The following is a 24815-nucleotide window of genomic DNA, read 5'->3' as shown; positions in this document are numbered from 1 at the left end:
AACAGAAAAAACTGTAAAAAAATAAATTGTTTAAGAAGTATGTCTGTTACAAACTACAGAGCAAAATTCTTCTTAATAAGAAAAATAAATTCAATAATTTGGGGGAATATATGCCTTAAATCAAGTATATGAAGGATCAGTATGAACCTTACACTTACCCACAAGTCTACATGACTTGCTCCCTCACATCCTTCGGGTCTCTGCTAAAATGCAATTTTATCAGAAAGGCCTAGCAGTGCTGTTGTTAACAAACAATCCCACTCCCCTCACTTTCTATCCTTATGTACTACCTAATATTTACTCGTAACTTTTATTACCACCACAAGAATATATTTCTTTATTATCTGTCTCTCCGCCACTGGAATATAAACTCCAAGGAAAAAAGCACATTTTTCTTGTTTTCTGTTATCTTCAGAGCCTAGGACAATGATTGACCCATAACTATTTGTTGAATAAACAACTGAATGAATATTACCAAGGATGCGAATTACACCTGGGGCAAACAATATAAAGGGCTTTACTGGGGGAAAGGGAGAGCATTCTGAACACATTACTCCATTTACAACATGGAATGTTCCACTCAACTGTAATCAACTTGTGATTTGAAGTGGATTTTAATGGAAAGGTGTCTGGGCTTTAAGGAATAGACAAAAAAAAAAAAATACACTAACCAGAGTCTCCCTTCTTCTCTCATCTCTCTACCTTTTGGTCTCTACCCACAGGGAGGCTAGCATTTCCACTGAAACCCACCCACTCCACATATCTGGTCTCTCTCCAGCCCTTACTTGATACTCCCTCAGTAAGGAAGAGTGACTAATCTGATAAATCAATTTGATATTCATTTGGCCATGTTTTACTTGAGAGTGAGAGCACTGAGGGAAGCTGGCTCATGTTCTTGCCAGCTTTTTGTCTCTTTTTTTTTTTTTAAGGAGACCTATTAGGACTTGACTTTCTCAGTGCCACCTCTGATTAGCTGTGTGAGGCAGGTCTATAGGCCTTATTCACGCTTCACATTGGGTAAGGAGTCTAACAACCTGCTTTGCAAATCCAAGTCAAGACTCTACAGGTGACCTGAATAGATTCAGGAAGGGTTTCAGGCCTAAGCCATGTTCTCCAGTACATTTTTTACATAAGAGCCTTGAACTGAGGGTTACAGTATACTTGCATAGGTTAATAAAGTTTCTACCAATGTCCCATTTGGACAGTAATCACTGAATATATACTATATTAGTCAAAACACTAGATGAGTTCTGAAACTCTACCTCAAGAAAAATATAAAACAAACATAAAAATAATGTAATACTCCATTAGTGCTAAATAACTTATTTTAATAAATTTATCTTTAATACAAGTGCAAAACAAGAGTCTTTCCATTTCAACCATAGTTAAACCCAAACTTCAAAACTGGTCAATAATTAACAATGTATTAATTTTGAAAAATTTTTAACTGTAACAGTATCAAATATAATACAGAGCTATTAAATACTTAATGCTTTCTGTCACAATATTAAAAATAAACTTCTTAGCATTCCAAGACTATGAAAAGTGCCCCCTCCCAATTTTTTAAGCAAGTAATAGTACCTGCTGGTGTTTATATTTGTTAAAAATTTAAAATAACAACAACAAAAAAAAACTTCTAACTTGAATGTGACTTGAGTACTTCTAAACCATCGAAAATACCTGATACGGGGAGTGGGTTCATGGTTTTGGTAAAAGAAACTATGTCACAGAGTTTTAATATTATAACTGGACTTCTAAATCATAAAGAAAATTAACATCATTTAGTATCTTTTCTTGTTTGTTTTTTATTTTGCTAAGAAGGAACCAGATTTTATATCATCATTCTTCATCTAAATGGACTGCCATATGAAGTTCTGGTTTCTCTGTTTCTTCTTGGTTAGCTGGTTACACCAAATGCCTGAGGACAATTCTCAGAGCATTTCCACATGAAGGTGATTAGTTTTCATTTAAAATAAAATTAATAACACATTACATGTAGATGAAAATATAACAAAACCATACGAAAGCTTGTCAGAGATATTCAACTAGAAAACTAAAACAGTAGTCACCAGAAAGAAGACATAGTGGAAACATTTTTGAACAGATATACTTTTTGTTGAATAATTACAGTAATTACTACCAATATATTCAGACCAACGAAGATTAGAAAGAACATGCAAAATGCTGAGAAAAGTAATTTCTCCTACAATTAAAACAAATGTGTTTTTGTGAGAGAGAAAAAAATAAGTCAAGCTCCTAAAACGAAAATTACAAAACAGGATTAACAATTTATTAAAAATTACACCCTTGATTTTTTTGAGGAGAAAAAAAGTGTTTTTTTTTAAACAAGGGCATGAAAAAGACTTCAGATTAAGACTCATACTCTGTTCCAAATGAAAAGTAGTAACATTACTCCTAGTAGAAAATATCTGCTATGGAAAAAAAATTTCAGATATTTTCCATTTGATGTAGGTATTAATAAAAAATATGATGTTTATATCTAAAATATAAACTAGCAATTTATTTTCATTTATAATATAAAGTGTTTTAGGAAAAGTTTACTCTTCTCAGTGTTCAAAATAAAATAGGAATTGTTTTCCATACCTAGCAATTTTAATGATAATGTAAAGTAAAAATTTAATTCTGCTGAACTAAAGCTCAAATAGATTCAAATTTTTAAAATATGAAAATATCTACATTTTTAAAAGCTTAAAATTTTTGTTACTTTGCAATGACATCTGATTTTTCTAACATTTAAAAAATTTTGCCTTCTTTTATTAATATAAAACTATTCAAATAATCACAACAGAATCTCTTATATACCAGTAAAGCATAATCACATGATACACTCATAACACTCAACAATTACAATCGAGAAAGGGGAAGTCTCCCTCAAAGAATTTCTTTCTTTCTGTCACCTCTATTCCATATATATAGTCTTCATTTCACATCACATACATAGAAAAATTAGCACAATCTAACAGGTAGATAAGAAAAAAAAATTTTGGCCTTGAAGAGCTCATCACGTAAATTTATTCATTCTTCTTAGTATGTTTCTTTTTAACATTATCTGAAGCAACATCTACAGGCTTTGAGGCCAATGACCCAATGCCATTGGAAGGTGACTTTGCTTCACTTTTCTTCTCACATGATGAAAACGGCTGCTGCCAGCCAAACAGCATCCGACTCAATGTATCCTCAAAAGGAGCAAATGTCATAGTAGAAGTCTGTGTAGTCATCATGGTTATCTGGAGGAAAAAAGTTCGATTTTGAATTTAAATACAAATGCTTTCTGTTTCTCAAGAGAGAGAAACAAAAGGAAAAAAAATCAAAATGCATTATGCAGGAGAAGCAATCTAAGCTAGATTCTGGTAAAATCTCTGTTCTCCATGAGATTCTACTTAATGGAAAATAACACGACTCATTAAAAATAATACAAGGTACCATATTTTGGGGTACCAAATGAGCAGAATAACCACTTTCACAAAAATTCATTTAGTATTCAAAGGAAATAAGATAAAATATCAACATTACTATGCACTTAACATGTGTCAGAACTAAGATAAGCGCTTTACATTGTCATTCTCTTTAACTTTAACCCAACAACTACTCTATTATTACCCTCATCATTGAGATGTGGAACCAAGGCTCTGAGAGGTTAAATAACTTGCCTAAAGTCACAAAGCTAATTAAGTGGTAAAGAAGTTTGCAATATCCAGATTCTGAGTTCGATTACTAAATACACTGACTATCATCATCTAAAGTCACAGACTTTTAGTGAATTGCAGAATACTACCCTCAACAGATTGTAGAATGTCTCTATCCCCCAATGTTTTCCACATATATTTTTATATAAAGGAACCAAGACCCCAAGGGGTAGAGAGTGCTCCTATTCCTTTATGTGGCAAAATGCACAGTGTTCACAGATGTTTAGATATACTCAAGAAATTAGACTAATGCCAAAATAAATCTGGGAGGAGAACTTTCAAGTCTAGAACAGCTCCAAAGAATCCAGGAATTTCCCCAAGAGTCAATTCCTCCAGAACACAGAAAATGACTCAAACTAGAAATTCTGAGGATCAAATTTCCAAAGAAGACCCCTACATAACCTACCTGCTTGGGGAAAATGGTATCAAGAATAAATTCTTACTAGTTGCAATACAGTGTGGGAAGGTGGAATAAAAGTATATATTCATCACAAAAGGAATAGGTAAGTTAAATGCATACTATGCAATAGTTAGAAAAGAAAAAGTGAAAAACTCTTAGAACATACTGTTAGGTGAAAATGAGACACAAAACAAGAGCCATAGTGTACTATCATTTATATAAATTAAAAACACATCCACACACAACAGTGTGAGAGTACTAAACGTCACTTAAATGTATATTTTAAAACAGCTAATTTTATGTGAATTTGAACTCAATTTAAAAAAAAAAATTTTTTTAATACATGCCCATGGACTTCAGGCCAGTCATGATTAAATAGCTTATCTCAGGACTCAGTCTCGCCAAAATCAACAAAAGACAGAAGTACATAAAGTAACTGCTAAAAGACACTGGGAAACAATTGAAATAGGCAGAACCTGATGGGGCTACTATTCAAGAGAAAAAAAGCTGAATAAAGTGAGTTCCACATTCACCCTTGCTTTTTCTTGTGAAGATATGTACCTAAATTCACAGCACAGGGGAACAGAAAACAGAAGTCCAGGGGGGATAAGGAGCCATAGGTTGGAATGTGAGAAGGCCAAAGCTGTAAGGACCTGAGGTCAATACAGCCCAAAGAAGAGGAAATTGCATGGAAGTGAGCCCTAAAATCCTTGTGCAATTCACCCTGGAGGAATTTACCAATCCCTAAACTCTGCATACATAAGAAGGAAGAGAATCCAAAAGCCTAGCAGACAGCAATAGCTGAGAGGCCAAAGAGCTGAGCAGATACTTTAGCAGCCGGCTGCTTGGTACTGGGAAGATAAGTTGGAATTCAAGGTCAGACAAGGTGAAACTGCCCAGGGATGTACTTCAGGCTTAAAGTAAGACCCCAAAAGGGTTACACTGTAGAAGGGCAAACTGAAGTATAATACAGCACTAAGTCTAAAACTAATAATATGATTAAAACATTCTGCTTGTGCATTAACTGTCTTCCAAAAGATGTTGAATATAATCCCTGCCCTCAAGGAGCTTACAGACTAGTCAAAGACAGGCAAGTAAATCAGTAATTACCAAACAGTAAAGAAGAGTAAGGGCAGTAATAGAGATTTCCCAGGAACATTTAAATAATAGATATAGATCTGGAAGTCATTTATGATACAAATGAAAGGCAAATGCATAAATTTGAGTGTACACACCTGGAGAGAATGTAAAATGAGGAGTCTAAATATAACATTAACCTCCAAGTTTATGCCATTATTGGATAAGATCTAAGGACTTTTTTATATTAAATTATTTCTTAGAATAAATAGTTACAATGAGATACACTAGCATAATTACCTTGGTCATAGCTTGACTTAAGGAACTGCAAATAAAAGATAATAGAATTCAAATAAAAAACAATGGTCTACTGTCAGGAAAACAGCAACGTCTTTTTTACAAAATCCAAAAGAGAAGAGTGCCAGGGTTTAAAATATTTTCTGAGAACATGAACTATAATAAGTATTTTTCAAAGTCGAGTGTTTTAATAGAATCTCCACTCCCAAAAGACTCATCACTCAGTTGAGAAGTATTGCTAGCATCAGAAATTACTGCTGAGATAGACATATGAGGTTCAAGGACAAACTTCTGTGAATTCAGCCTCTTATCAGACCTTGATTTAACAAGGTGACAAATATACTTGTGACAAATAGAACAAATCGTTATTCTTTTACAAATAAAATATAAAACTGTCTCCTTATTTAGCAAACTATTAAAAGTATATTACCTAAATTAAATAGTATTTGGCTTCATAGTCTCAAAAAGGAGAGGAAACAAAAGAAAACAGAAGCCCCAAAAATATTTTGGCATTTTCAACATATCCTAAAATATAAATTAATTCAGGTAAAGAAATTGTTTAAAGCTCTGCCACATTCTTTATATAATATCTCAAGTTACACCATTTCAAAATGTCCAGTAAAACGTGACACACAATATGGCACTTATATCTACTTTTATATTCTCTACAGTGCCTAGCACTGAGAATACACTGAATGAATAAATATAATATCTACTTCACAGCAATAATTCAAAGAATACTGAAATGTATCCATATAAGAAAAATGTGCACAATTAATCTCTCTCTTCATCCAGAACATACTTCTTCCTGTCTCCATCTGCCCAAATTCAAATAATCCTTTTCAGTGTAACTTGTGTCTATTCCAATAGGCCCTTATCAGTGTCTTCCAATGAAAGTCACTTGGCCCTAAAATGAATCCCTAATGGCACATGGCATATTCAAGTAGGTTTTCTGATCACTCTACACTTTCTCCATAGATTATGTTATTCCCTCAGACTTCACTAATTAACATGAATGATTCAAATAAATTAAAATCATAGAGTTTACATTTTTACAAATGTAAAAAAAAAACCTAAGGGAATGACCTGTTCATTTCTGGTATATATCTTTAAGTGTAGAATAATATTCAATGCATCAATGAATAAAATGTATACATTACACCTTATTCAATGTATATCTTTAAGTGTGGAATAATTAAAGAAACCTGTGAAAGAGCATTTTGATCATTTATTAGTCAGTCAACAAATATATATTAAAAATCAACTATATACACTAGACTCAGTGCCAAGGATGCAGTGATGAATACTGCAAACTTAGTACCTCTCCTCATAAAGTTTAAAAGTCAAGTTAGCATATCTCATGTTCCTTTTTAGACAATAATATCTTAAGAATAGGATTTGGGTCTCATTCAATGTTTATATAATCATTTATATCCCCAAGAGCACCTAAGAACAGTGTCCCTCATTCCTGTATTCAATAATACATTACATCTTATTCAATGCATCAATGAATAAAATGTATACATTACACCTTATTCAATGTATATATGATCATTTGGATCCCCAAAAGGGCCTAAGAACAGTGTCCCTCATTCATGTATTAAACAATACATTACCTGAAGACACTTCTCATCAGTATTCAGCACATCTATGCTCCTTAAAACTATCTCCTCCTCCTTAAAACTCTCATCAACCACCCCTTTTCCATTTCCCATTCTAGATTTCCCTTCTCTAAATATCAGAGAACTTTATGGCTCTGTCCTCACTCCTGTCTCATTCCATGCTTTTCTTCCTATAACTGCCTCCCTAAATTAGCTTATAAATTATGATAAACAATAAACACAATTGCAATAAAAATATCAACACGGTTTTTTACAGAGCTAGACAAACTGCTATTAAAGTTCATATCAATATACAAGAATAGCTAAAAATATATTGAAAAAACACAAACATAGAAGAAATCCAGAAAACACTGAAAAAGAACATTTGCAGGAGTGCCTGATTCTCCACAGCCTCAAAAGAATGTGTAGCCAGACTTTTTAAATTTTCCGTTTGCGGGAAGGTTGCTTGAGTCCAAGTTTGAGACCAGCCTGGGCAACATAGTGAAACCAAAATTGTACAAAAAATACAAAAATTAGCCAGGCATGGTGGCACACACCTGTAGTCCCAACTACTCGGGAGGCTGAGGTGGGAAGATCACTTGAGCTGGGAAGTCAAGGTTGCAGTGAGCCGTGATCATGCCACTGCACTCCAGCCTGAGTGACAGAGTGAGACCCTGTCTCAAAACTAAAATAAAATAAAAATTTAAAATTTTGTGCCAGTTTGATGAATGAGAAATGGTAGCTCAGTGTTATTTTAATTAATGTTTCTCAAGTATGAGTTCCACATTTTTTAGTATGTTTGAGGAACATTTCCTGATCTTTTCTGTGCGAATTGTCTGTTGATAACTTTCTTTTAACTTTTCCATCACGTTTTGGTCCTTTATCCCTTAATTTTTAAGAGGTTGTTATGTATCAGGCATACCAGCCCTCTGATATATGTTGTAAATATTTTATCACAGTTATTTGATAGCTATATTTTGACTTTGTCCACAGTGGCTTTTGCCATGCAACTTTAAAAAACAATTTATGGAGTCAAATTTATCAATCTTTTCTTTATAGTAAAGGAAGAACCAAGTAAACCCCAAAGTAAACAGAAGGAAGGATATAAAAAAGACCTGAAATTAATGAAATCTAAGACAGAAAAACCAATGAAACCAAAAGCTGGGTCTTTGAAACAAATCCATGAAACTGACAAACCTCTAGGTAGAGTGATTTTAAAAGACAGAAAAAGAAAACACAGATTACCAATATCAGGAATGAAAGTGGAGACATTACCACAAATTCTACAGACATTAAAGGGATAACAAAAAACTATTATCAACAATTTCATGCCAACAATAAAAAACTTAAGTGAAATGGCAAATTCCTTAATAAATACAACTTACTAAAACAGACACAAGTAAAACAGAAAATCTGCATAGCCCTGTATCTATGTAAGAAATTGTTATCAAAAACCTTCCTTTAGAGAAAATTCTAGGCCCAAATGACTTCATTAGTCAATCTATCAAACATTTACCAATAAATAATATCAAACCTACATAAACTTAGAGAATAGAGAAATTCTTTTCCATTTATTTAATGAACCCAATTTTATGTTAATACAAAAAGCAGAAAAAAATTACAGAGAAAACTACAAACCAATATCCATTAACACACAGGAAAAAAATCCTTCAAAATGTTTTTAAAAATGGATTCAGTAAATGCAAAAAGGATACCACATCATGACTAAATGGGGTTTATCACAGGAATGAAAGATTTATGTAACATTTTAATAATCAATCAATGTAATCTACTATATTAACAGAATATAGGAGAAAACTCCTAGGATTATTTCAAATGATACAGAACAAAGCATTTGAGAAAATCCCACACCCATTCATGATAAACACTTTCAGCAAACTAGAAATAAAAGAGAACTTCCTCAACCTCATAAAGGACATCTATAAGACGCTTAATAGCTAATATCTTATTTAAGGTAAAAGGCTGAATGTTCTTCCACTAAGGTCACAAACAAAACAAAGATGTCTACTCTCACCATTTCTCTTCAATATTGTACAGGACATTCTAGCCAATATAGTAAGGCAAGGAAAAAAACAGCATCCAGATTGAAAAGGAAAAAGTAAAACTATCTTTATCATAGACAAGACCATGTATATAGACAATGCTAAGGAATCTACACAAAAGCTACCAGAACCAACAGGCAATTTAGCAAGGTCACAGGATACAAGAACAATGTGTAAGAATTAACTATATATTTAAATACAAGCAATGTAAAATTCCAAATTGAAATTTGAAAAACTACTATTTCTAAAGGCATCCAAAAATATGAACTATTTCAGGATAAATTTAAATTTAATAAGATACATATAAAACAATGAAAACCACAAAATAGTACTCCAAAAATTTAAAGGCCTAAATAAATGGAGAAACATACCATGTTCAAAGATAAACAGACTAAATCTTTTTAAGATCTGATTTCTTCCCAAATTAATCTATAGATACAATCTCAAAAACAATTCCAGAAGGCATTTTTTCCATAGGAAGTGACAACTAAATCATAAAACTTATTTGGAAATATAAAAGACGTAGACTATCCTAAGAAATATTGAAAAAAGAATAAAGTTGGAGAAACTGTACTACTTGATTTTAAAACTTACTATAAAGTTATGGTAATTAAGACAGTTTAGTATTGGCTAGAAATAGACATATAAATCAATAGAACAGAATATAGTCCAGAAACAGACCCACATAGGTCAAGCCAACTGATTTTCAACAAAGGTGGCAAGATCATTCAATGAGGGAAAGAACTGTCTTTTCAACAAACAGTGTTGTAACAACTTCATATTCATATGGGAAAAAAAAAAAAAAACCTGACTCTTACCTCGTAGGACTCGTAAAACTTAATTTGAAATGGTTCACAGATTCTAAAAGTAAAAAGGATGAGTTCATGTCCTTTGTAGGGAAATGGATGAAGCTGGAAACCAACATTCTGAGCAAACCATCGCAAGGACAGAAAACCAAACACCGCATGTTCTGACTCACAGGTGGGAATTGAACAATGAGAACAATTGGACACAGGGTGGGGAACACCACACACCAGGGCCTGTCGTGGGGTGGGGGAAGGGGGGAAGGATAGCATTAAGAGATATACCTAATGTAAATGACGAGTTAATGGGTGCAGAACACCAACATGGGACATGTATACATATGTAACAAACCTGTACGTAGTGCACATATACCCTAGAACTTAAAGTATAATAATAAAAAAAACACACAAAAAAGCAAAAATTGTAAAACTTTTAGAAGAAACAGGCGAAAACTCTTCAAAACCTTGAGGAATAAAATAGTTTCTTAAATAGGATACAAAAAGAAGGACCATGAAAGGAAAATCTAGTAAAGTAAACATCAAAATTTAAAACTTCAGCTCTTCTAAAGACAACACTAAAGAAAGAAAAAGGAACAGCATAAACTGGGAGAAAATTATTTGCAATACATATATCTCACCAAGGATTGACATCCTGAATATACAGAGAACTGTTACAACTCAGTAATAATACAATTTTTAATGGACAAAATATTTAAACAGACACTATTCAAAAGATGATATATGAATGGCCAGTAAACACATGAAAAGACGCTCAAGTCTCTAGCCATCAGAGAAATGCAAAATAAAACTATAATGCGATATCACTTCATACCTATAAAACGCTAAAATTAAAATGACTGATAATACCAAATAATTAACAAGGATCTAGGACAATCAGAACTCTCATACATTGCTAGTGGGATGTAAAATGATACAACCATTTTGAAAAATAGTGTGGCAGTTTCTTGTTAAACATATGCTTTTCAGATGACCTAGCAATTCTACTCCTAGTTATTAAGTGAAATGAAAATACATATCTGGCTGGGCACAGCAGCTCACGCCTGTAATTCCAGCACTGGGAGGCAGAGGCAGGTGGATCATGAGGTCAGGAGATCGAGACCATTCTGGCTAATATGGTGAAACCCCATCTCTACTAAAAATATGAAAAATTAGCCAGGCGTGGTGGCACACACCTATATTCCCAGCTACTCGAGAAGCTGAGGCAGGAGAATCACTTGAACCCAGGAGGCGGAGGTTACAGTGAGCCAAGATCATGCCACTGCACTCCAGCCTGGGCGACAGAGCAAGACTCCGTCTCAAAAAATATAAAAAAGAAAAAAAAGAAAATACATGTCTATGTATAGACATATATGTACACATATTCATAGCAGCTTTATTTATAACAACCTTATTCAAATAATCAAAAGCTGGAAATACACCAAAACCCATCAACAGATAACTGGAAAAACAAATTGTAGTACCTAATACTACTTAGGAATATGTAATTACATGGGTAAATCTCAAAAACAAAATGAGTACATACTATATGACTCTATATGAAACTACAGAAAAGACAACTCTAATCTGTAGTGATACAAAGTGGATAAATGGTATACTGGGGCTATGGGTAGTGGCTGGGATTTACTAGAGTAAGGTACAAGGGAATACTGCGAAGTGATAGAAATATTTCATACATTGACTGTGGCAGTAGTTACACAGGTATACAAATTTGTCAAAACTCATCAAAATGTACTCCTAGACTGAATGTACTTTATTATCCATGAATATAGTTAAATATGCATAAATTATACTTCTAAAAAGTTGACTTTTAAAAATTTTTAAAGGAACTCATTTCTAATGATTTCATAAATAAATATTAAATGCTGCTTTGCTAAAGCATTATTTAAAATTGTTACAAAACCCCAAATAATTTTAATCTCAATTTGCAACATAATCCACATTTTACATATCTATTAACAAAAAAAGTTTTAGCATACAAATGCCTTAGAAAGAATTCAATTTGGTCCAATAATTTTATAGCCAGTTTCTAGGACAAAGTCATATTTATAATTTTCTGTCCAGATTTTTAATAAAAATCAGTAATGTTAAATGGAACACTATCATTTTATAGAGAAATAGTATGAAATTATATTGAGAAATGAGAATAGTCATCAAACATGAAGATTTTATTACAACCCAGGCATTATATATTTCTTTACACTTAAGGAATAGATATTAAACAATCCTGGAGTAAAAAATAGAAGGCAACTTGCTTCAAGTTTGTACCAAGTCGATCAAGCAGAAACCTTAAGAACCTTAAGATGAGAGGCATTTATACTTGGCAGGCATTTTCTTCCAATGAAAAAATAAAGTCAATGTGCCACTATCTTGACACTTATAAAAATGTTTATAAAAAGCATTTAGGACATTGATTCTCACAGTTGGCTGAATACTGGAATCACCTAGATTAAAAGAAATACTAATCTCTATACAACATCCCTAAAATTCAGATTTAATTAGTATAAGTTAGGCCCTGGGCATATAGGCTGTTTTAAAACTCCTCGGGTGAGTCTAATGTGCACCAATTTGAAAACCACTAGCTTAGAGACCTGTTCCATCATCATAGAAGTCAGTCTTGAGCTGAATGATTGTATATGCCCTGATTGCAGTAGGTAGTGTTGTTATTTTAAGCATCTGATAGGCGTGTCTCCCTTGATTAAAAATAAATACCTTACAGAAGAGATTATATGTTTTATTTATCATTGTCTCCGCATATCTGGAACAATGAAAGGCACATAGCAGTTGCTAAATAAGTATCTTTTGAATGAATATATGATTGCCTTATACTTCTTTTATGTCCCCATCTTCTAATAGATTATGCAATTTGAATTCAAAATATATATATATTGAACAAATGAATGACTGAAGCAGTTGGGGATAATATTTAAGGCAAAACAAAATCTGATAAAATATACACATATTTTAAAAACACATACACATATATAAACAGATCAAAAGTGGAAAAAGAATATACAAGAGTGAAACATTTGGCAGCTGAGAATTATATTACTGAGTTTTCAAATATTCTTCACATTCTTATACTTAGAAACAAAGAAGTAACCCCAAACAACTAATTCATTAGCTAATATCTCAGAACTTGCACATATGCAGATAAATTTTCTTTTAAAAACAGAATTATAGTTTAATCTTGATGAACACAGCTCAATTTTCAAAATTCAAGTAAATAAAATTTTAGCACACATCATGATAGCCTTACTGGATAGCTGTGTTAAAAACAAAAAGTATTTGGTATCACCTATTGTTATGTGCTCTCAGTTGAGACCTAGTTAGTCTCTTAGGAGTCTCACATTGATAAACAACTATTTTGGTAGTTCCTTACATAATCTGCTTATTTAGAAATACCTTATTAATAACAGACTTCCTTTTGATTAGCTACATTCTCAGATATGGCTTCATTTATCAAAGTTCCACAAGTATTACATAATTTTTAATTCAGTTAGTATCTCAGACTACAAAACTTTGGTTTTCTTAAAATCAGCATTGGTTGCTTGATTGTAGGTTTGTCACCAAAAAGTGCTGCTTCACTCTCTGTGGTTGGAAATCTTTTCTGATATATCAAGGGGTATTCCTTCTGAAACTGTTTTAGTTTTTTTCTTTTCTCCTTTGAGGTAAGCTTGTTTTTAATAACATTTTCTAAAAGTTCTGTAATTGCAGCTTGAGAGGTATAAACTTTGTGCTGTTCAAAGTCCTGAGCACTAATCTGCTTACAGTATGAATAAGTTGGCAAAGGAACAAATAGTCCATCTCCAGGATTTTCAGTATGTCCCTTTTTTTAGGAGTCAAGATGTTTTTCCACTGCAGTCTGTAAATAAGTTAGTACTTGAAGAATTTCCTGATGATGATCCATTAAGAAAGAAACTAATCTTCCAGCCAGAAGCTTATCAAGATCCACTTCTTCAGCACAGCATAGCACACACTGAGAAAAGGTATGTATCATCAGTGATCTCACACCCATTGCATCATGAAGTTTGGGCATATCAACATTTTGACTAATTTGGGAAATCATACGCATTAAAAGTTGAAGCTTTCTACAATTTGGTGGCGGAAGTAACAAACGACATAATTGTAGAACATCGATGGCAACCCTCTCTAAATGAGGTTGCAGCAAACTTTGTGTACCAGTCAACATAGAAGAAGCTGGAAGTAAAGAATTTTCTGAAAATTCTATTGAACTTTGTAGAGTCTTTTATTGATTGTGGCACTAGACTCTCCGAGTTCACTTTCCATAGCTGTTTGCACACTTGTGCTGCCTTGTCCAACATTTGGTTTCACAATCATTTCAGCCACTGGTGTATTGATACAACTATTCCTTCTTGTACTACTTCTTAGAAGCAAACTCTAAGACCTACAAAGCTGTTTTGACTTGCATTTCCCATTACACAGCTCCTCTTGGACTTGAGCAGTCAAAGCAGTGGTTCTCTTAAAACCAGCACGGAATGGCTTTTGAATATTTTCCTCTGAATGAAGATTCAACAGGAATTCCTGTTTGGGCTTAGTCTCTAAAAACAGTTTAGTATTTTGTCCTTCTACGTTTGGAAAAGATTGATGAAACACATTGGATGCCTCTTTACTTGAATTCCCTGACACATCTACAATTCCCTCCAAAGAACAGCATCTTGGTTTGCTGTTAGAGGATAGATCATGCATACCACTTAACCCTATATTAAATTATGACAACTTCCTCCCATTATGCCATTAGCAGTCACTCTTCTGTTTCATAAGTTAACAAGCTGCATTTTCTTAGCACATCTTTCTTGAAATCCTGGATTGCTTACCCGTAGTCTCTCAGTAGAATCTGATTCTTCTTTCTCTATGAAGCAGACTGAGAAGAAGGCACTCCATTGATTTGAAGGAATTCAAATTGTGAAGGAATTTTTAAGACTACGGATCATCTTGGATTCTATGTATCCCACTGGATCTATCTGAAACTATGACATAGCCACAAACAACCAAAATGTTCACAAATAATTCGTAATATTCAAAGGTACGCAGAGGCTCAAGGAGATCTAGAAAATAATCTGTGATTGTGCTGAATATACCTTGTTCAAATCCAACGTAAGTTGGATTATTCACAACATCACTTCTTGGCCAATTTGCTAGGCACTTCATGGCAGATAATACCCAGTGAGGGAGGTCATCTGATTTGTTTTGTAGTATAACTACTCCATGTTTACTTGTACTGGCCATGTTGTACATTATATATTGGGGAATTACTTGTTCAGGATTTATGACTTCTAGGGATGGCACACCTAAAATGGTTTGCAGGTAGATCAGAATAACATATCTCCAAATTTCTTCAACATCTTCCTGGCTTAGTTCTCTATTATCAACTGCATTTTCTTGATCTTCATTGATTATTTCATGCTTTATTTTCTCGGAATTTTCCTGAGATAAATGTAATCCATGCTTTTTAGGAGTTCTACAAGAAGTTTCGTCATTTAAAAATACTATCTTTATCTTTGGAAAAGTTCTCTATGTTGTTTTTTCTCAATTCTGGATGTCTTCGTGGCAGAGTTTTAAACAGTGAAGTTGCAGGAAATCTGAAGAGCTGGTTATTATCATCAACATTTTCTGATCCCCACCTGCCTTTGATATCTTCAATTACATGATTCTTCAGAAATTTCCTCAACAGTTGGATAGTCTGTTGCCTTGTAACTTTAGGACCAAAATTGCTATTATTTCTTAATAGGTCTATTAATAAAATTGCTATTATTTCTTAAAGCCAATCCACTGCTTCTCCTGCTGTGAAACAACTGCCGTATTTTTTAAAGTGTTGTCTGTGTTTTCTTAGAGGCATTCCTGCTCGAAAAGATGTGGTAATTTCATTCCGTAAGTAGCAGAATCCATGTAAGATCGCCATACCAGGAAGATCTGAATTTTAGTTCTGCCACTTGCGGGAGATGTGTCTTTAGAAGGATTTAACGTCTGTAAGCCTCAGGGTCCACACTGGTAAAGTAGGACTAATAATACACGCCTGCCTGAAGGGCATTCCAGCTTGGTGGCCCGATAAGGCCCGAGAGGCACACCCCGACTCTCCATAGGTCTGTCAGAGCCCACTGGCGTCCATGGCAGCAAAGGCGACACTCAGGCCCAGCGGCCCAGGCAGTGGTGAGTCTCAGCACCACCACTGGCCCTGCCGCCGATTTGAATAGCATCTACTAAAGAATTTTTTTAAAGTGGTCCTGATAAAGTTGGGCCCTATACCATACCTTGGGAAACACTGCTGTTGGTTATACCTAAAAATAGAGTTAACAGGTCACAAGATATGTGGATCTTCAACCTTGTCAGATATTGCCAAACTGCTCTCCCAAGTTTTATTCCTGTTTATACCTCCTCCAAATCCCTTTAAAATAGTTTATACTCTTCATCTTCACTTTTTTATTCACCTCAATTGATTACAATCATTTTTCTATCCCTTACCAGTCCACTGAAATTGCTTTTACTAAGGTGACCAAATACCTCTTAATTTCGAAACTCAACAGCCTCTTTTCAGTTTTAGTCATTCTTTACCATTCCTTCTGCTTTATTTCACAACAGCTCTATTTCACAAGTACTCCTTTTATTGAGCAGCCAACAGATAACCCACACTTCTGAATCTTTTTTCAAATAATTTTTATTTTTAAATATTTTTAAAATATTGGTGTAGATGTGGTGAAAAGGGAACACTTTCACACTGCTGGTGGGAATATAAACTAGTACAATCACTATGGAAAACAGTATGGAGATTCTTCAAAGAACTAAAAGTAGAACTACCATTTGATCCAGTAATCCCACAACTGGGTATCTCCACAAAGTAAAAGGAGTCATTATATGAAAAAGACACTTGCAAACTCATGTTTATAGCCCAATTAGCAATTGCAAAAATATGGAACCAGCCTAAATGCCCATGAACCAACAAGTGGATAAAGAAAATGTGGTATGTATACACCATGGAATACTAATCAGCCACAAAAAGGAACAAAATAATAAAATAATGGCATTTGCAGCAACCTGGATGGAGCTGAAGACCATTATTTTAAGTGAAGTAACTCAGAAATGAAAAACCAAATATCATATGTTCTCACTTATAAGTGGGAGCTAAGCTGTGAGGATGCAAGGGCATAAGAATGATACAATGAACTTTGAAGACTTGGGGGGAAGGGTGGGAGACAGATGAAGGACAAAAGACTACACATTGGGTACAGTATACACTGCTCAGGTGACAGGTGTACCAAACTCGGAAACCACCACTAAAGAACTTATCCATGTAACCAAAAAAACACCTGTTCCCCAAAAACTATTGAAATAAAATTTAAAAGATAAAAAAAATTATGATTAAGATTATCAAATATATTATCAGTATCAGTAAAATCTAAATGGGATTTAGGCAAATGAATTAGTTAAAAATGAATATTCTATTTAGAAACTGGTGGATATACTTTATAATTAGGAAAATGTTGAGAAATATTGTAAGAGAAGTTCAACATTGTATGTTTTCCTATTTTTAAATATCTTTTTTTATTATTATTATACTTTAAGTTTTAGGGTACATGTGTACAATGTGCAGGTTTGTTACATATGTATCCATGTGCCATGTTGGTGTGCTGCACCCATTAACTTGTCATTTAGCATTAGGTATATCTCTTAATGCTGTCCCTCCCCCCTCCCCCCAACCCACAACAGTCCCCAGAGTGTGATGTTCCCTTTCCTGTGTCCATGTGTTCTCATTGTTCAATTCCCACCTATGAGTGAGAACATGCGGTGTTTGGTTTTTTGTCCTTGTGATAGTTTACTGAGAATGATGGTTTCCAGTTTCATCCATGTCCCTACAAAGGACATGAACTCATCATTTTTATGGCTGCATAGTATTCCACGGTGTATATGTGCCACATTTTCATGATCCAGTCTATCGTTGTTGGACATTTGGGTTGGTTCTAAGTCTTTGTTATTGTGAATAGTGCCACAATAAACATACATGTGCTTGTGCCTTTATAGCAGCATGATTTATAGTCCTTTGGGTATATACCCAGTAATGGGATGGATGGGTCAAATGGTATTTCTAGTTCTAGATCCCTGAGGAATCGCCACACTGACTTCCACAATGGTTGAACTAGTTGACAGTCCCACCAACAGTGTAAAAGTGTTCCTATTTCTCCACATCCTCTCCAGCACCTGTTGTTTCCTGACTTTTTAATGATGGCCATTCTAACTGGTTTGAGATGGTATCTCATTGTGGTTTTAATTTGCATTTCTCTGATGGCCAGTGATGATGAGCATTTTTGCATGTGTTTTTTGGCTGCATAAATCTCTTCTTTTGAGAAGTGTCTGTTCATGTCCTTCGCCCACTTTTTGATGGGGTTGTTTTTTTTCTTGTAAAATTCTTGCAGTTCATTGTAGATTCTGGATATTAGCCCTTTGTCAGATGAGTAGGTTGCGAAAATTTTCTCCCATTTTGTAGGCTGCCTGTTCACTCTGATGGTAGTTTCTTTTGCTGTGCAGAAGCTCTTTAGTTTAATTAGATCCCATTTGTCAATTTTGGCTTTTGTTGCCATTGCTTTTGGTGTTTTAGACATGAAGTCCTTGCCCATGCCTATGTCCTGAATGGTATTGCCTAGGTTTTCTTCTAGGGTTTTTATGGTTTTAAGTCTAACATGTAAGTCTTTAATCCATCTTGAATTAATTTTTGTATAAGGTGTAAGGAAGGGATCCAGTTTCAGCTTTCTCCATATGGCTAGCCAGTTTTCCCAGCACCATTTATTAAATAGGGAATCCTTTCCCCATTGCTTTTTTTTGTCAGGTTTGTCAGATAGTTGTAGATATGCAGCATTATTTCTGAGGGCTCTGTTCTGTTCCATTGATCTATGTCTCTGTTGTGGTACCAGTACCATGCTGTTTTGATTACTGCAGCCTTGTAGTATAGTTTGAAGTCAGGTAGCGTGATGCCTCCAGCTTTGTTCTTTTGGCTTAGGATTGACTTGGCGATGCAGGCTCTTTTTTGGTTCCGTATGAACTTTAAAGTAGTTTTTTCCAATTCTGTGAAGAAAGTCATTGGTAGCTTGATGGGGATGGCATTGAATCTACAAATTACCTTGGGCAGTGTGGCCATTTTCACGATATTGATTCTTCCAACCCATGAGCATGGAATGTTCTTCCATTTGTTTGTATCCTCTTCTATTTCATTGAGCAGTGGTTTGTAGTTCTCCTTGAAGAGGTCCTTCGCATCCCTTGTAAGTTGGATTCCTAGGTATTTTATTCTCTTTGAAGCAATTGTGAAAGGGAGTTCACTCACTATTTGGCTCTCTGTTACTGGTGTACAAGAATGCTTGTGATTTTTGTACATTGATTTTGCATCCTGAGACTTTGCTGAAGTTTCTTATCAGCTTAAGGAGATTTTGGGCTGAGACAATGGGGTTTTCTAGATATACAATCATGTTACCTGCAAACAGGGACAATTTGACTTCCTCTTTTCCTAATTGAATACCCTTTATTTCCTTCTCCTGCCTGATTGCCCTGGCCAGAACTTCCAACACTATGTTGAATAGCAGTGGTGAGAGAGGGCATCCCAGTCTTATGCCAGTTTTCAAATGGAATGCTTCCAGTTTTTGCCCATTCAGTATGATATTGGCTGTGGGTTTGTCATAGATAGCTCTTATTTAAATATCTTTATTATTATTACATTGCAGTATGGTGTTTAAGTTTGGGTGTTAAAATATAGAACTTTACATCCAGTAACAATTGTAAGAAAAATTATCATTTTTATTCCACAAATTAGGCTATGAACAAAAATTGATGCTGTAACTCAAGAAAATGTAAGATACCAGTGCTATTTATTCTTACCAAACCCACAATACACATTCATTTTCTTTAAAGATTAAAGTTAGAAACTCAAAAATAATACAGCTCCCACCCATTCAGCAAACTAGGAGTAGAAGGGAACTAACTTCCTACTCTGCTAAAAGGTGTCTAGGAAAAACCCATAGCCAACATTATACTTAATAGTGAAATACCAAATGTCTTCTCCCTAAGATCAAGAAAAAAACAAGAATGTTCATCCTCTCCATTTCTATCAACACTATACTTAAGGTTCTAGCCAGGACAACTTGGGCAAGAAAATTAAAGACATGCAGATTGAAAAGTAAAGAGTAAAATTATCTCTATTTGCAGATGCCATGATCCTGCATACAGAAAATCCTAAGGAATCTATCTTCTATTTTGTTATTTATTTTTTTTTGAGATGGAGTCTGGCTCTGTTGCCCAGGCTAGAGTGCAGCGGCGCGATCTCAGCTCACTGAAACCTCTGTTTTTGTATTTTTAGTAGACAGGATTTCACCATGTTGGCCAGACTGGTCTCAAACTCTTGACCTCTAGGGATCTGCCAACCTTGGCCTCCCAAAGTGCTAGGATTACAGGCATGATCCACCGTGCTCAGCCAGGAATCTACCTTTTAAAACATCTATTAGAACTAATAAATGAGTTCAGCAAGGTTGCAGGATACAAAATCAATGTACAAATATCAATTGTATTTCTACATACTTGTAATAAACAGCCTGGAAGTGAAATTTTAAAACAATTGTATTTAGTATAAAATCAAAAAAGAACAAAATACTTAGGTATAAATTTAACAAAAAAAGTGTAAGACTCGTATATTGAAAACAAAGATGGCCCGACTAAATCAAAAGAACTCTTGTGTTGATGAAATGGAAACCTTATTGTTAAGATGGCAATTATTCTCAAATTAATTTACAGATTTAAAGCAATCCCTATCAAAATAAGAGCTGGCTTCTTTGCAGAAATTGTGAAGTTGTTCCTAAAGTTCATATGGCAATGCTAGTGACCCAGAATACTCAAACAATTCCGAAAAAGAACAAGAAACTCAGAGGAGTCATACTTCTTTTTAATTATTTATTTTTCTTCATTCTTCAACTTTTATTTAAGATCGGGGTACATGTACAGGATGTGCAGGTTTGTTACACAGGTAAATGTGTGCCATGGTAGACTGCTGCACAGATCATCCCATCACACAGGTATTAAGGCCAGCATCCATTAGCTATTTTTCCTGATGCTCTCCCTCCCTCCACCTCCCCCTGACAGGCCCCAGTGTGTGTTAGGGAGGAGTCTCTCCTTTTCAATATTTTGGACTAGATTCAGTAGAATGGTACCAGCAATTCTTTGTACCTCTGGTATAATTCAGCTGTGAATCCATCTGGTCCTGGGCTTTTTTTCAGTTGGTAGGCTATTTATTACTGGTCTATTTGGGGATTCAACTTCTTCCTGGTTCAGTCTTGCGAGGGTGTATGTGTCCAGGAACTCATCCCATTTCTTCTAGATTTTCTAGTTTATTTGCATAGAGGTGTTTCTAGTATTCTCTGCTTATAGTATAGTTAATAGTATAGTATTTTCTATATAGATGGTTGTTTGTATTTCTGTGGGGTCAATGTTATCATTTCTGATTGTGTTTATTTGATTCTTCTCTGTTTTTCTTTATTAGTCTAGCTAGCAGTCTATTTATAAACATTTTCCAAAAACCAGCTCATGGATTTGTTGATTTTTTTGAAGGGCTTTTTGTGTCTCTGTCTCCTTCAGTTCAACTCTGATCTTGATTATTTCTTGTCTTCTGCTAGCTTTGGGGTTTCCTCTTGGTTCTCTAGTTCTTTCAGTTGAAGTAATAGGTTGTTAACTTGAGATCTTTCTAGGTTCTTATGTGGGCATTTAGTGCTATAAATTTCCCTCTTAACACTGCCTTAGCTGCATCCCAGAGATTCTGGTATGCTGTCTCTTTGTTCTCATTATTTTCAAAGAACTTCTTGATTTCTGCCTTAATTTCATTATTTACTGAAGAGTCATTCAGGAGCAGGTTGTTCAATTCCATGTAGTTGTCTGGTTTTGAGTGCATTTATTAAACTTGAGTTCTAATTTGATTGTGCTGTGGTCTGAGACTGTTTGTCATTATTTCAGTTCTTTTACATTTGCTGAGTGTTTTACTTCCAATTATGTGGTCAGTTTTTTTTTTTTTGAGACGGAGTCTCGCTCTGTCGCCCAGGCTGGAGTGCAGTGGCGCGATCTTGGCTCACTGCAAGCTCCGCCTCCCGGGTTCACGCCATTCTCCTGCCTCAGCCTCTCCGAGTAGCTGGGACTACAGGCGCCCGCCACCACACCCGGCTAATTTTTTGTATTTTTAGTAGAGACGGGGTTTCACCGTGGTCTTGATCTCCTGACCTCGTGATCCGCCCGCCTCGGCCTCCCAAAGTGCTGGGATTACAAGCGTGAGCCACCGCGCCCGGCCTATGTGGTCAGTTTTATATTAAGTGCTGTGTGGCAATGAGAAGAATGTACATTCTGTTGCTTTTGAATGGAGAGTTCCGTAGACATCTATCAGCTCTGCCTGATCTAGGGCTGAGGTCAGGTCCTGAATATCTCTGTTAATTTTCTGTCTCAATGATCTAATGTTGTCAGTAGGGTGTTAAAGTCTCCCACTATTATTGTGTGGAAGTCTAGGTCTCTTTGTAGATCTCTAAGAACTTGCTTTATGAATCTGGGTGCTCCTGTATTGGGTTCATATATATTTAGAATCCTTTACCATTATGTAATGCATTTCTTTGTCTTTTTTTTAATCTTCATTAGTTTTAAAGTCTGTTTTGTCTGAAACTAGGATTGCAACCCTGCTTTTCTCTGTTTTCCATTTGCTTGGTAAATTTTCCTCCATCCCTTTATTTTGAGCCTATGTGTGTCTTTGCATGGAAGATGGGTCTCTTGAAGACAGAATACTGATGGGTCTTGGCTCTTTATCCAGCCTGCCATTCTGTGTCTTTAAATTGGGGCCTCTAGCCCATTTATATTTAAGGTTAGTATTGTTATGTAAATTTGATCCTATCATCATGATGCTAGCTGGTTATTTTGCAGACTTGTTTATATGGTTGCTTCATAGTGTCAGGGGTCTGTGCTTCAGTGTGTTTTTGTAGTGGTTGGTAATGGTTTTTCCTTTCCATATTTAATGCTTCCTTCAGGAGCTCTTGCAAGGCAGGCCTGGTGGTGATGAATTCCCTTGGCATTTGCTTGTCTGAAAAGGATCTTATTTCTCCTTCAATTATGAAGCTTAGTTTGGCTGGATATGAAATTCTGGGTTGGAAATTCTTTTCTTTAAGAATATTGAGTATTGGCCCCCCAGTCTCTTCTGGCTTGTAGGGTTTCCACTGAGAGGTCCACTGTTAGTCTGCTGGGTTTCCCTTTGATGGTGACCTGGTCTTTCTCTCTGGCTGCCCTTAACATTTTTTCTTTCACTGTGACCTTGGAGAATCTGATGATTATGTGTCTTGGGGTTGACCTTCTCGTGGAGTATCTAACTGGGTTCCCTGGATTTCCTAAACTTGAATGTTGGCTTGTCTTGTTAGGTGGGGGAAGTTCTCCTGGATGATATCCCGAAGTATGTTTTCCAACTTGGTTCCATTCTCCTCGTCTCTTTCAAGTACTCCATCATAGGTTCTGTCTCTTTACATAATCCTCCATTTCTCAGAGATTTTGTTCATTCTTTTTCATTATTTTTTCTCTATTTTTGTCTGCCTGTCTTATTTCAGAAAGATAGTCTTCAAGCTCTGAGCTGCTTTCCTCTGTTTCATGTATTCTGCTGTTGATACTTGTGATTGCATTGTGAAGTTCTCATGTTGTGTTTTTCAGTTCCATCAGGTCAATTCTGTTCCTCTCTAAACTGGCTACTCCAGCTATCAGCTCCTTTATTGTTTTATCATGATTCTTAGCTTCTTTGCATTGGGTTAGAACATGCCCCTTTAGCTCAGTGAAGTTCATTATTACTCACCTTCTGAAGCCTACTTTTGTCAAATCAGGCATCTCAGCCTCAGCCTAGTTCCATGCCCTTGCTGCAGAGATGTTGCAATCATTTCGGGGAGAAGAGGCACTCTGGCTTTTTGAGTTTTCACCATTTTTGCATTCTTTCTCATCTCTGTGGGTTTATCTACCTTTGATCTTTGAAGTTGCTGACTTTTGAATGGGGTTTTTGTAGGGTCTTTTTTGTTTATGTTGTTGTTGTTTTCTGTTTGTTTTTAATAGTCAGGTCAGTCTACCATAGGGTTGCTGTGGTTTGCTGAGGGTCCACTCCAGACCCTAGTTACCTTGGTTTTTCCCAAACCTCAAGGTATCATCAGTCAAGGATATGAAACAGCAAAGATGGTAGCCAGCTCCTTCCTCTGGAAGCTCTGCCCCAGGTGGGTTCTGACCTGCTGCCGGACCGAACACACCTGTAGGAGGTGGTTACCGATCCCTGTTGGGAGGTCTCACCCAGTCAGGAGGAACAGAATCAGGGACCCACTTAAAAAAGCAGTCTGGCTGCTTTTTGGTAGAGGTGTGCTGCACTGGGGGAGACCTTCCTTGTCTGAACCATTTGGGCATTCCAAAGCCAGCAGCCTAGAACGGATGAGTCAACTGAGTCACAGAGATGGTGACTGCCCCTCCCTCTGGGAGCTCCATCTCAGGGAGAGATGGAGAACCCTGGCTGGAATGGATGAAGTCCACATAGGGAGGTCCCCTCCAGTGAAGAGGAATGGATAATGGTCCAGCTTAAAAAAGCAGTCTGGTAATGATCTATTAAAGCAGCTGTGCTGCATTGTGGGGAAACTCTTTCTCACCTGTAACATTTGTATTCTCCAAAGCCAGCAGACTACAGCGGCTGAGTCTACCAAACCACAAAAATGGCGGCCACTCCTCCCCCTGAGAGCTACTTCCCAATAGAACCCTTTTGAATTGGCTAAAGGCCCCACAGGAAGGTCCTGCCCAGTAAGGAGGAATGAATCAGGGTC

At 35.6% G+C, this 24815-nt stretch overlaps 1 protein-coding gene and 1 pseudogene across 2 annotated transcripts in view; both read right to left on the bottom strand.

The window, feature by feature from the left end:
• Nucleotides 1–1307: 1307 nt before the first annotated feature.
• TMEM38B (transmembrane protein 38B) overlaps nucleotides 1308–24815 on the bottom strand; it is a 68177-nt gene continuing 44669 nt past the window's right edge. For both annotated transcript variants that reach the window (XM_032164799.2, XM_058444926.1), the window contains exon 6: nucleotides 1308–3248. In XM_032164799.2, the coding sequence (XP_032020690.1) occupies nucleotides 3033–3248 (216 nt within the window). In that variant the 3' untranslated portion in view covers nucleotides 1308–3032. The remainder of the gene's footprint in view (nucleotides 3249–24815) is intronic.
• LOC116475506 (DEP domain-containing protein 1A-like) lies at nucleotides 13466–16068 on the bottom strand (annotated as a pseudogene).

The sequence above is a fragment of the Hylobates moloch genome, unplaced genomic scaffold (assembly GCF_009828535.3).
Source record: "Hylobates moloch isolate HMO894 unplaced genomic scaffold, HMol_V3 SCAFFOLD_10, whole genome shotgun sequence".
NCBI classification, from domain to species: Eukaryota; Metazoa; Chordata; class Mammalia; order Primates; family Hylobatidae; genus Hylobates; species Hylobates moloch.
Note: the sequence above shows the minus strand (reverse complement) of the source record. Positions and strands in the feature narration are given on the sequence as shown.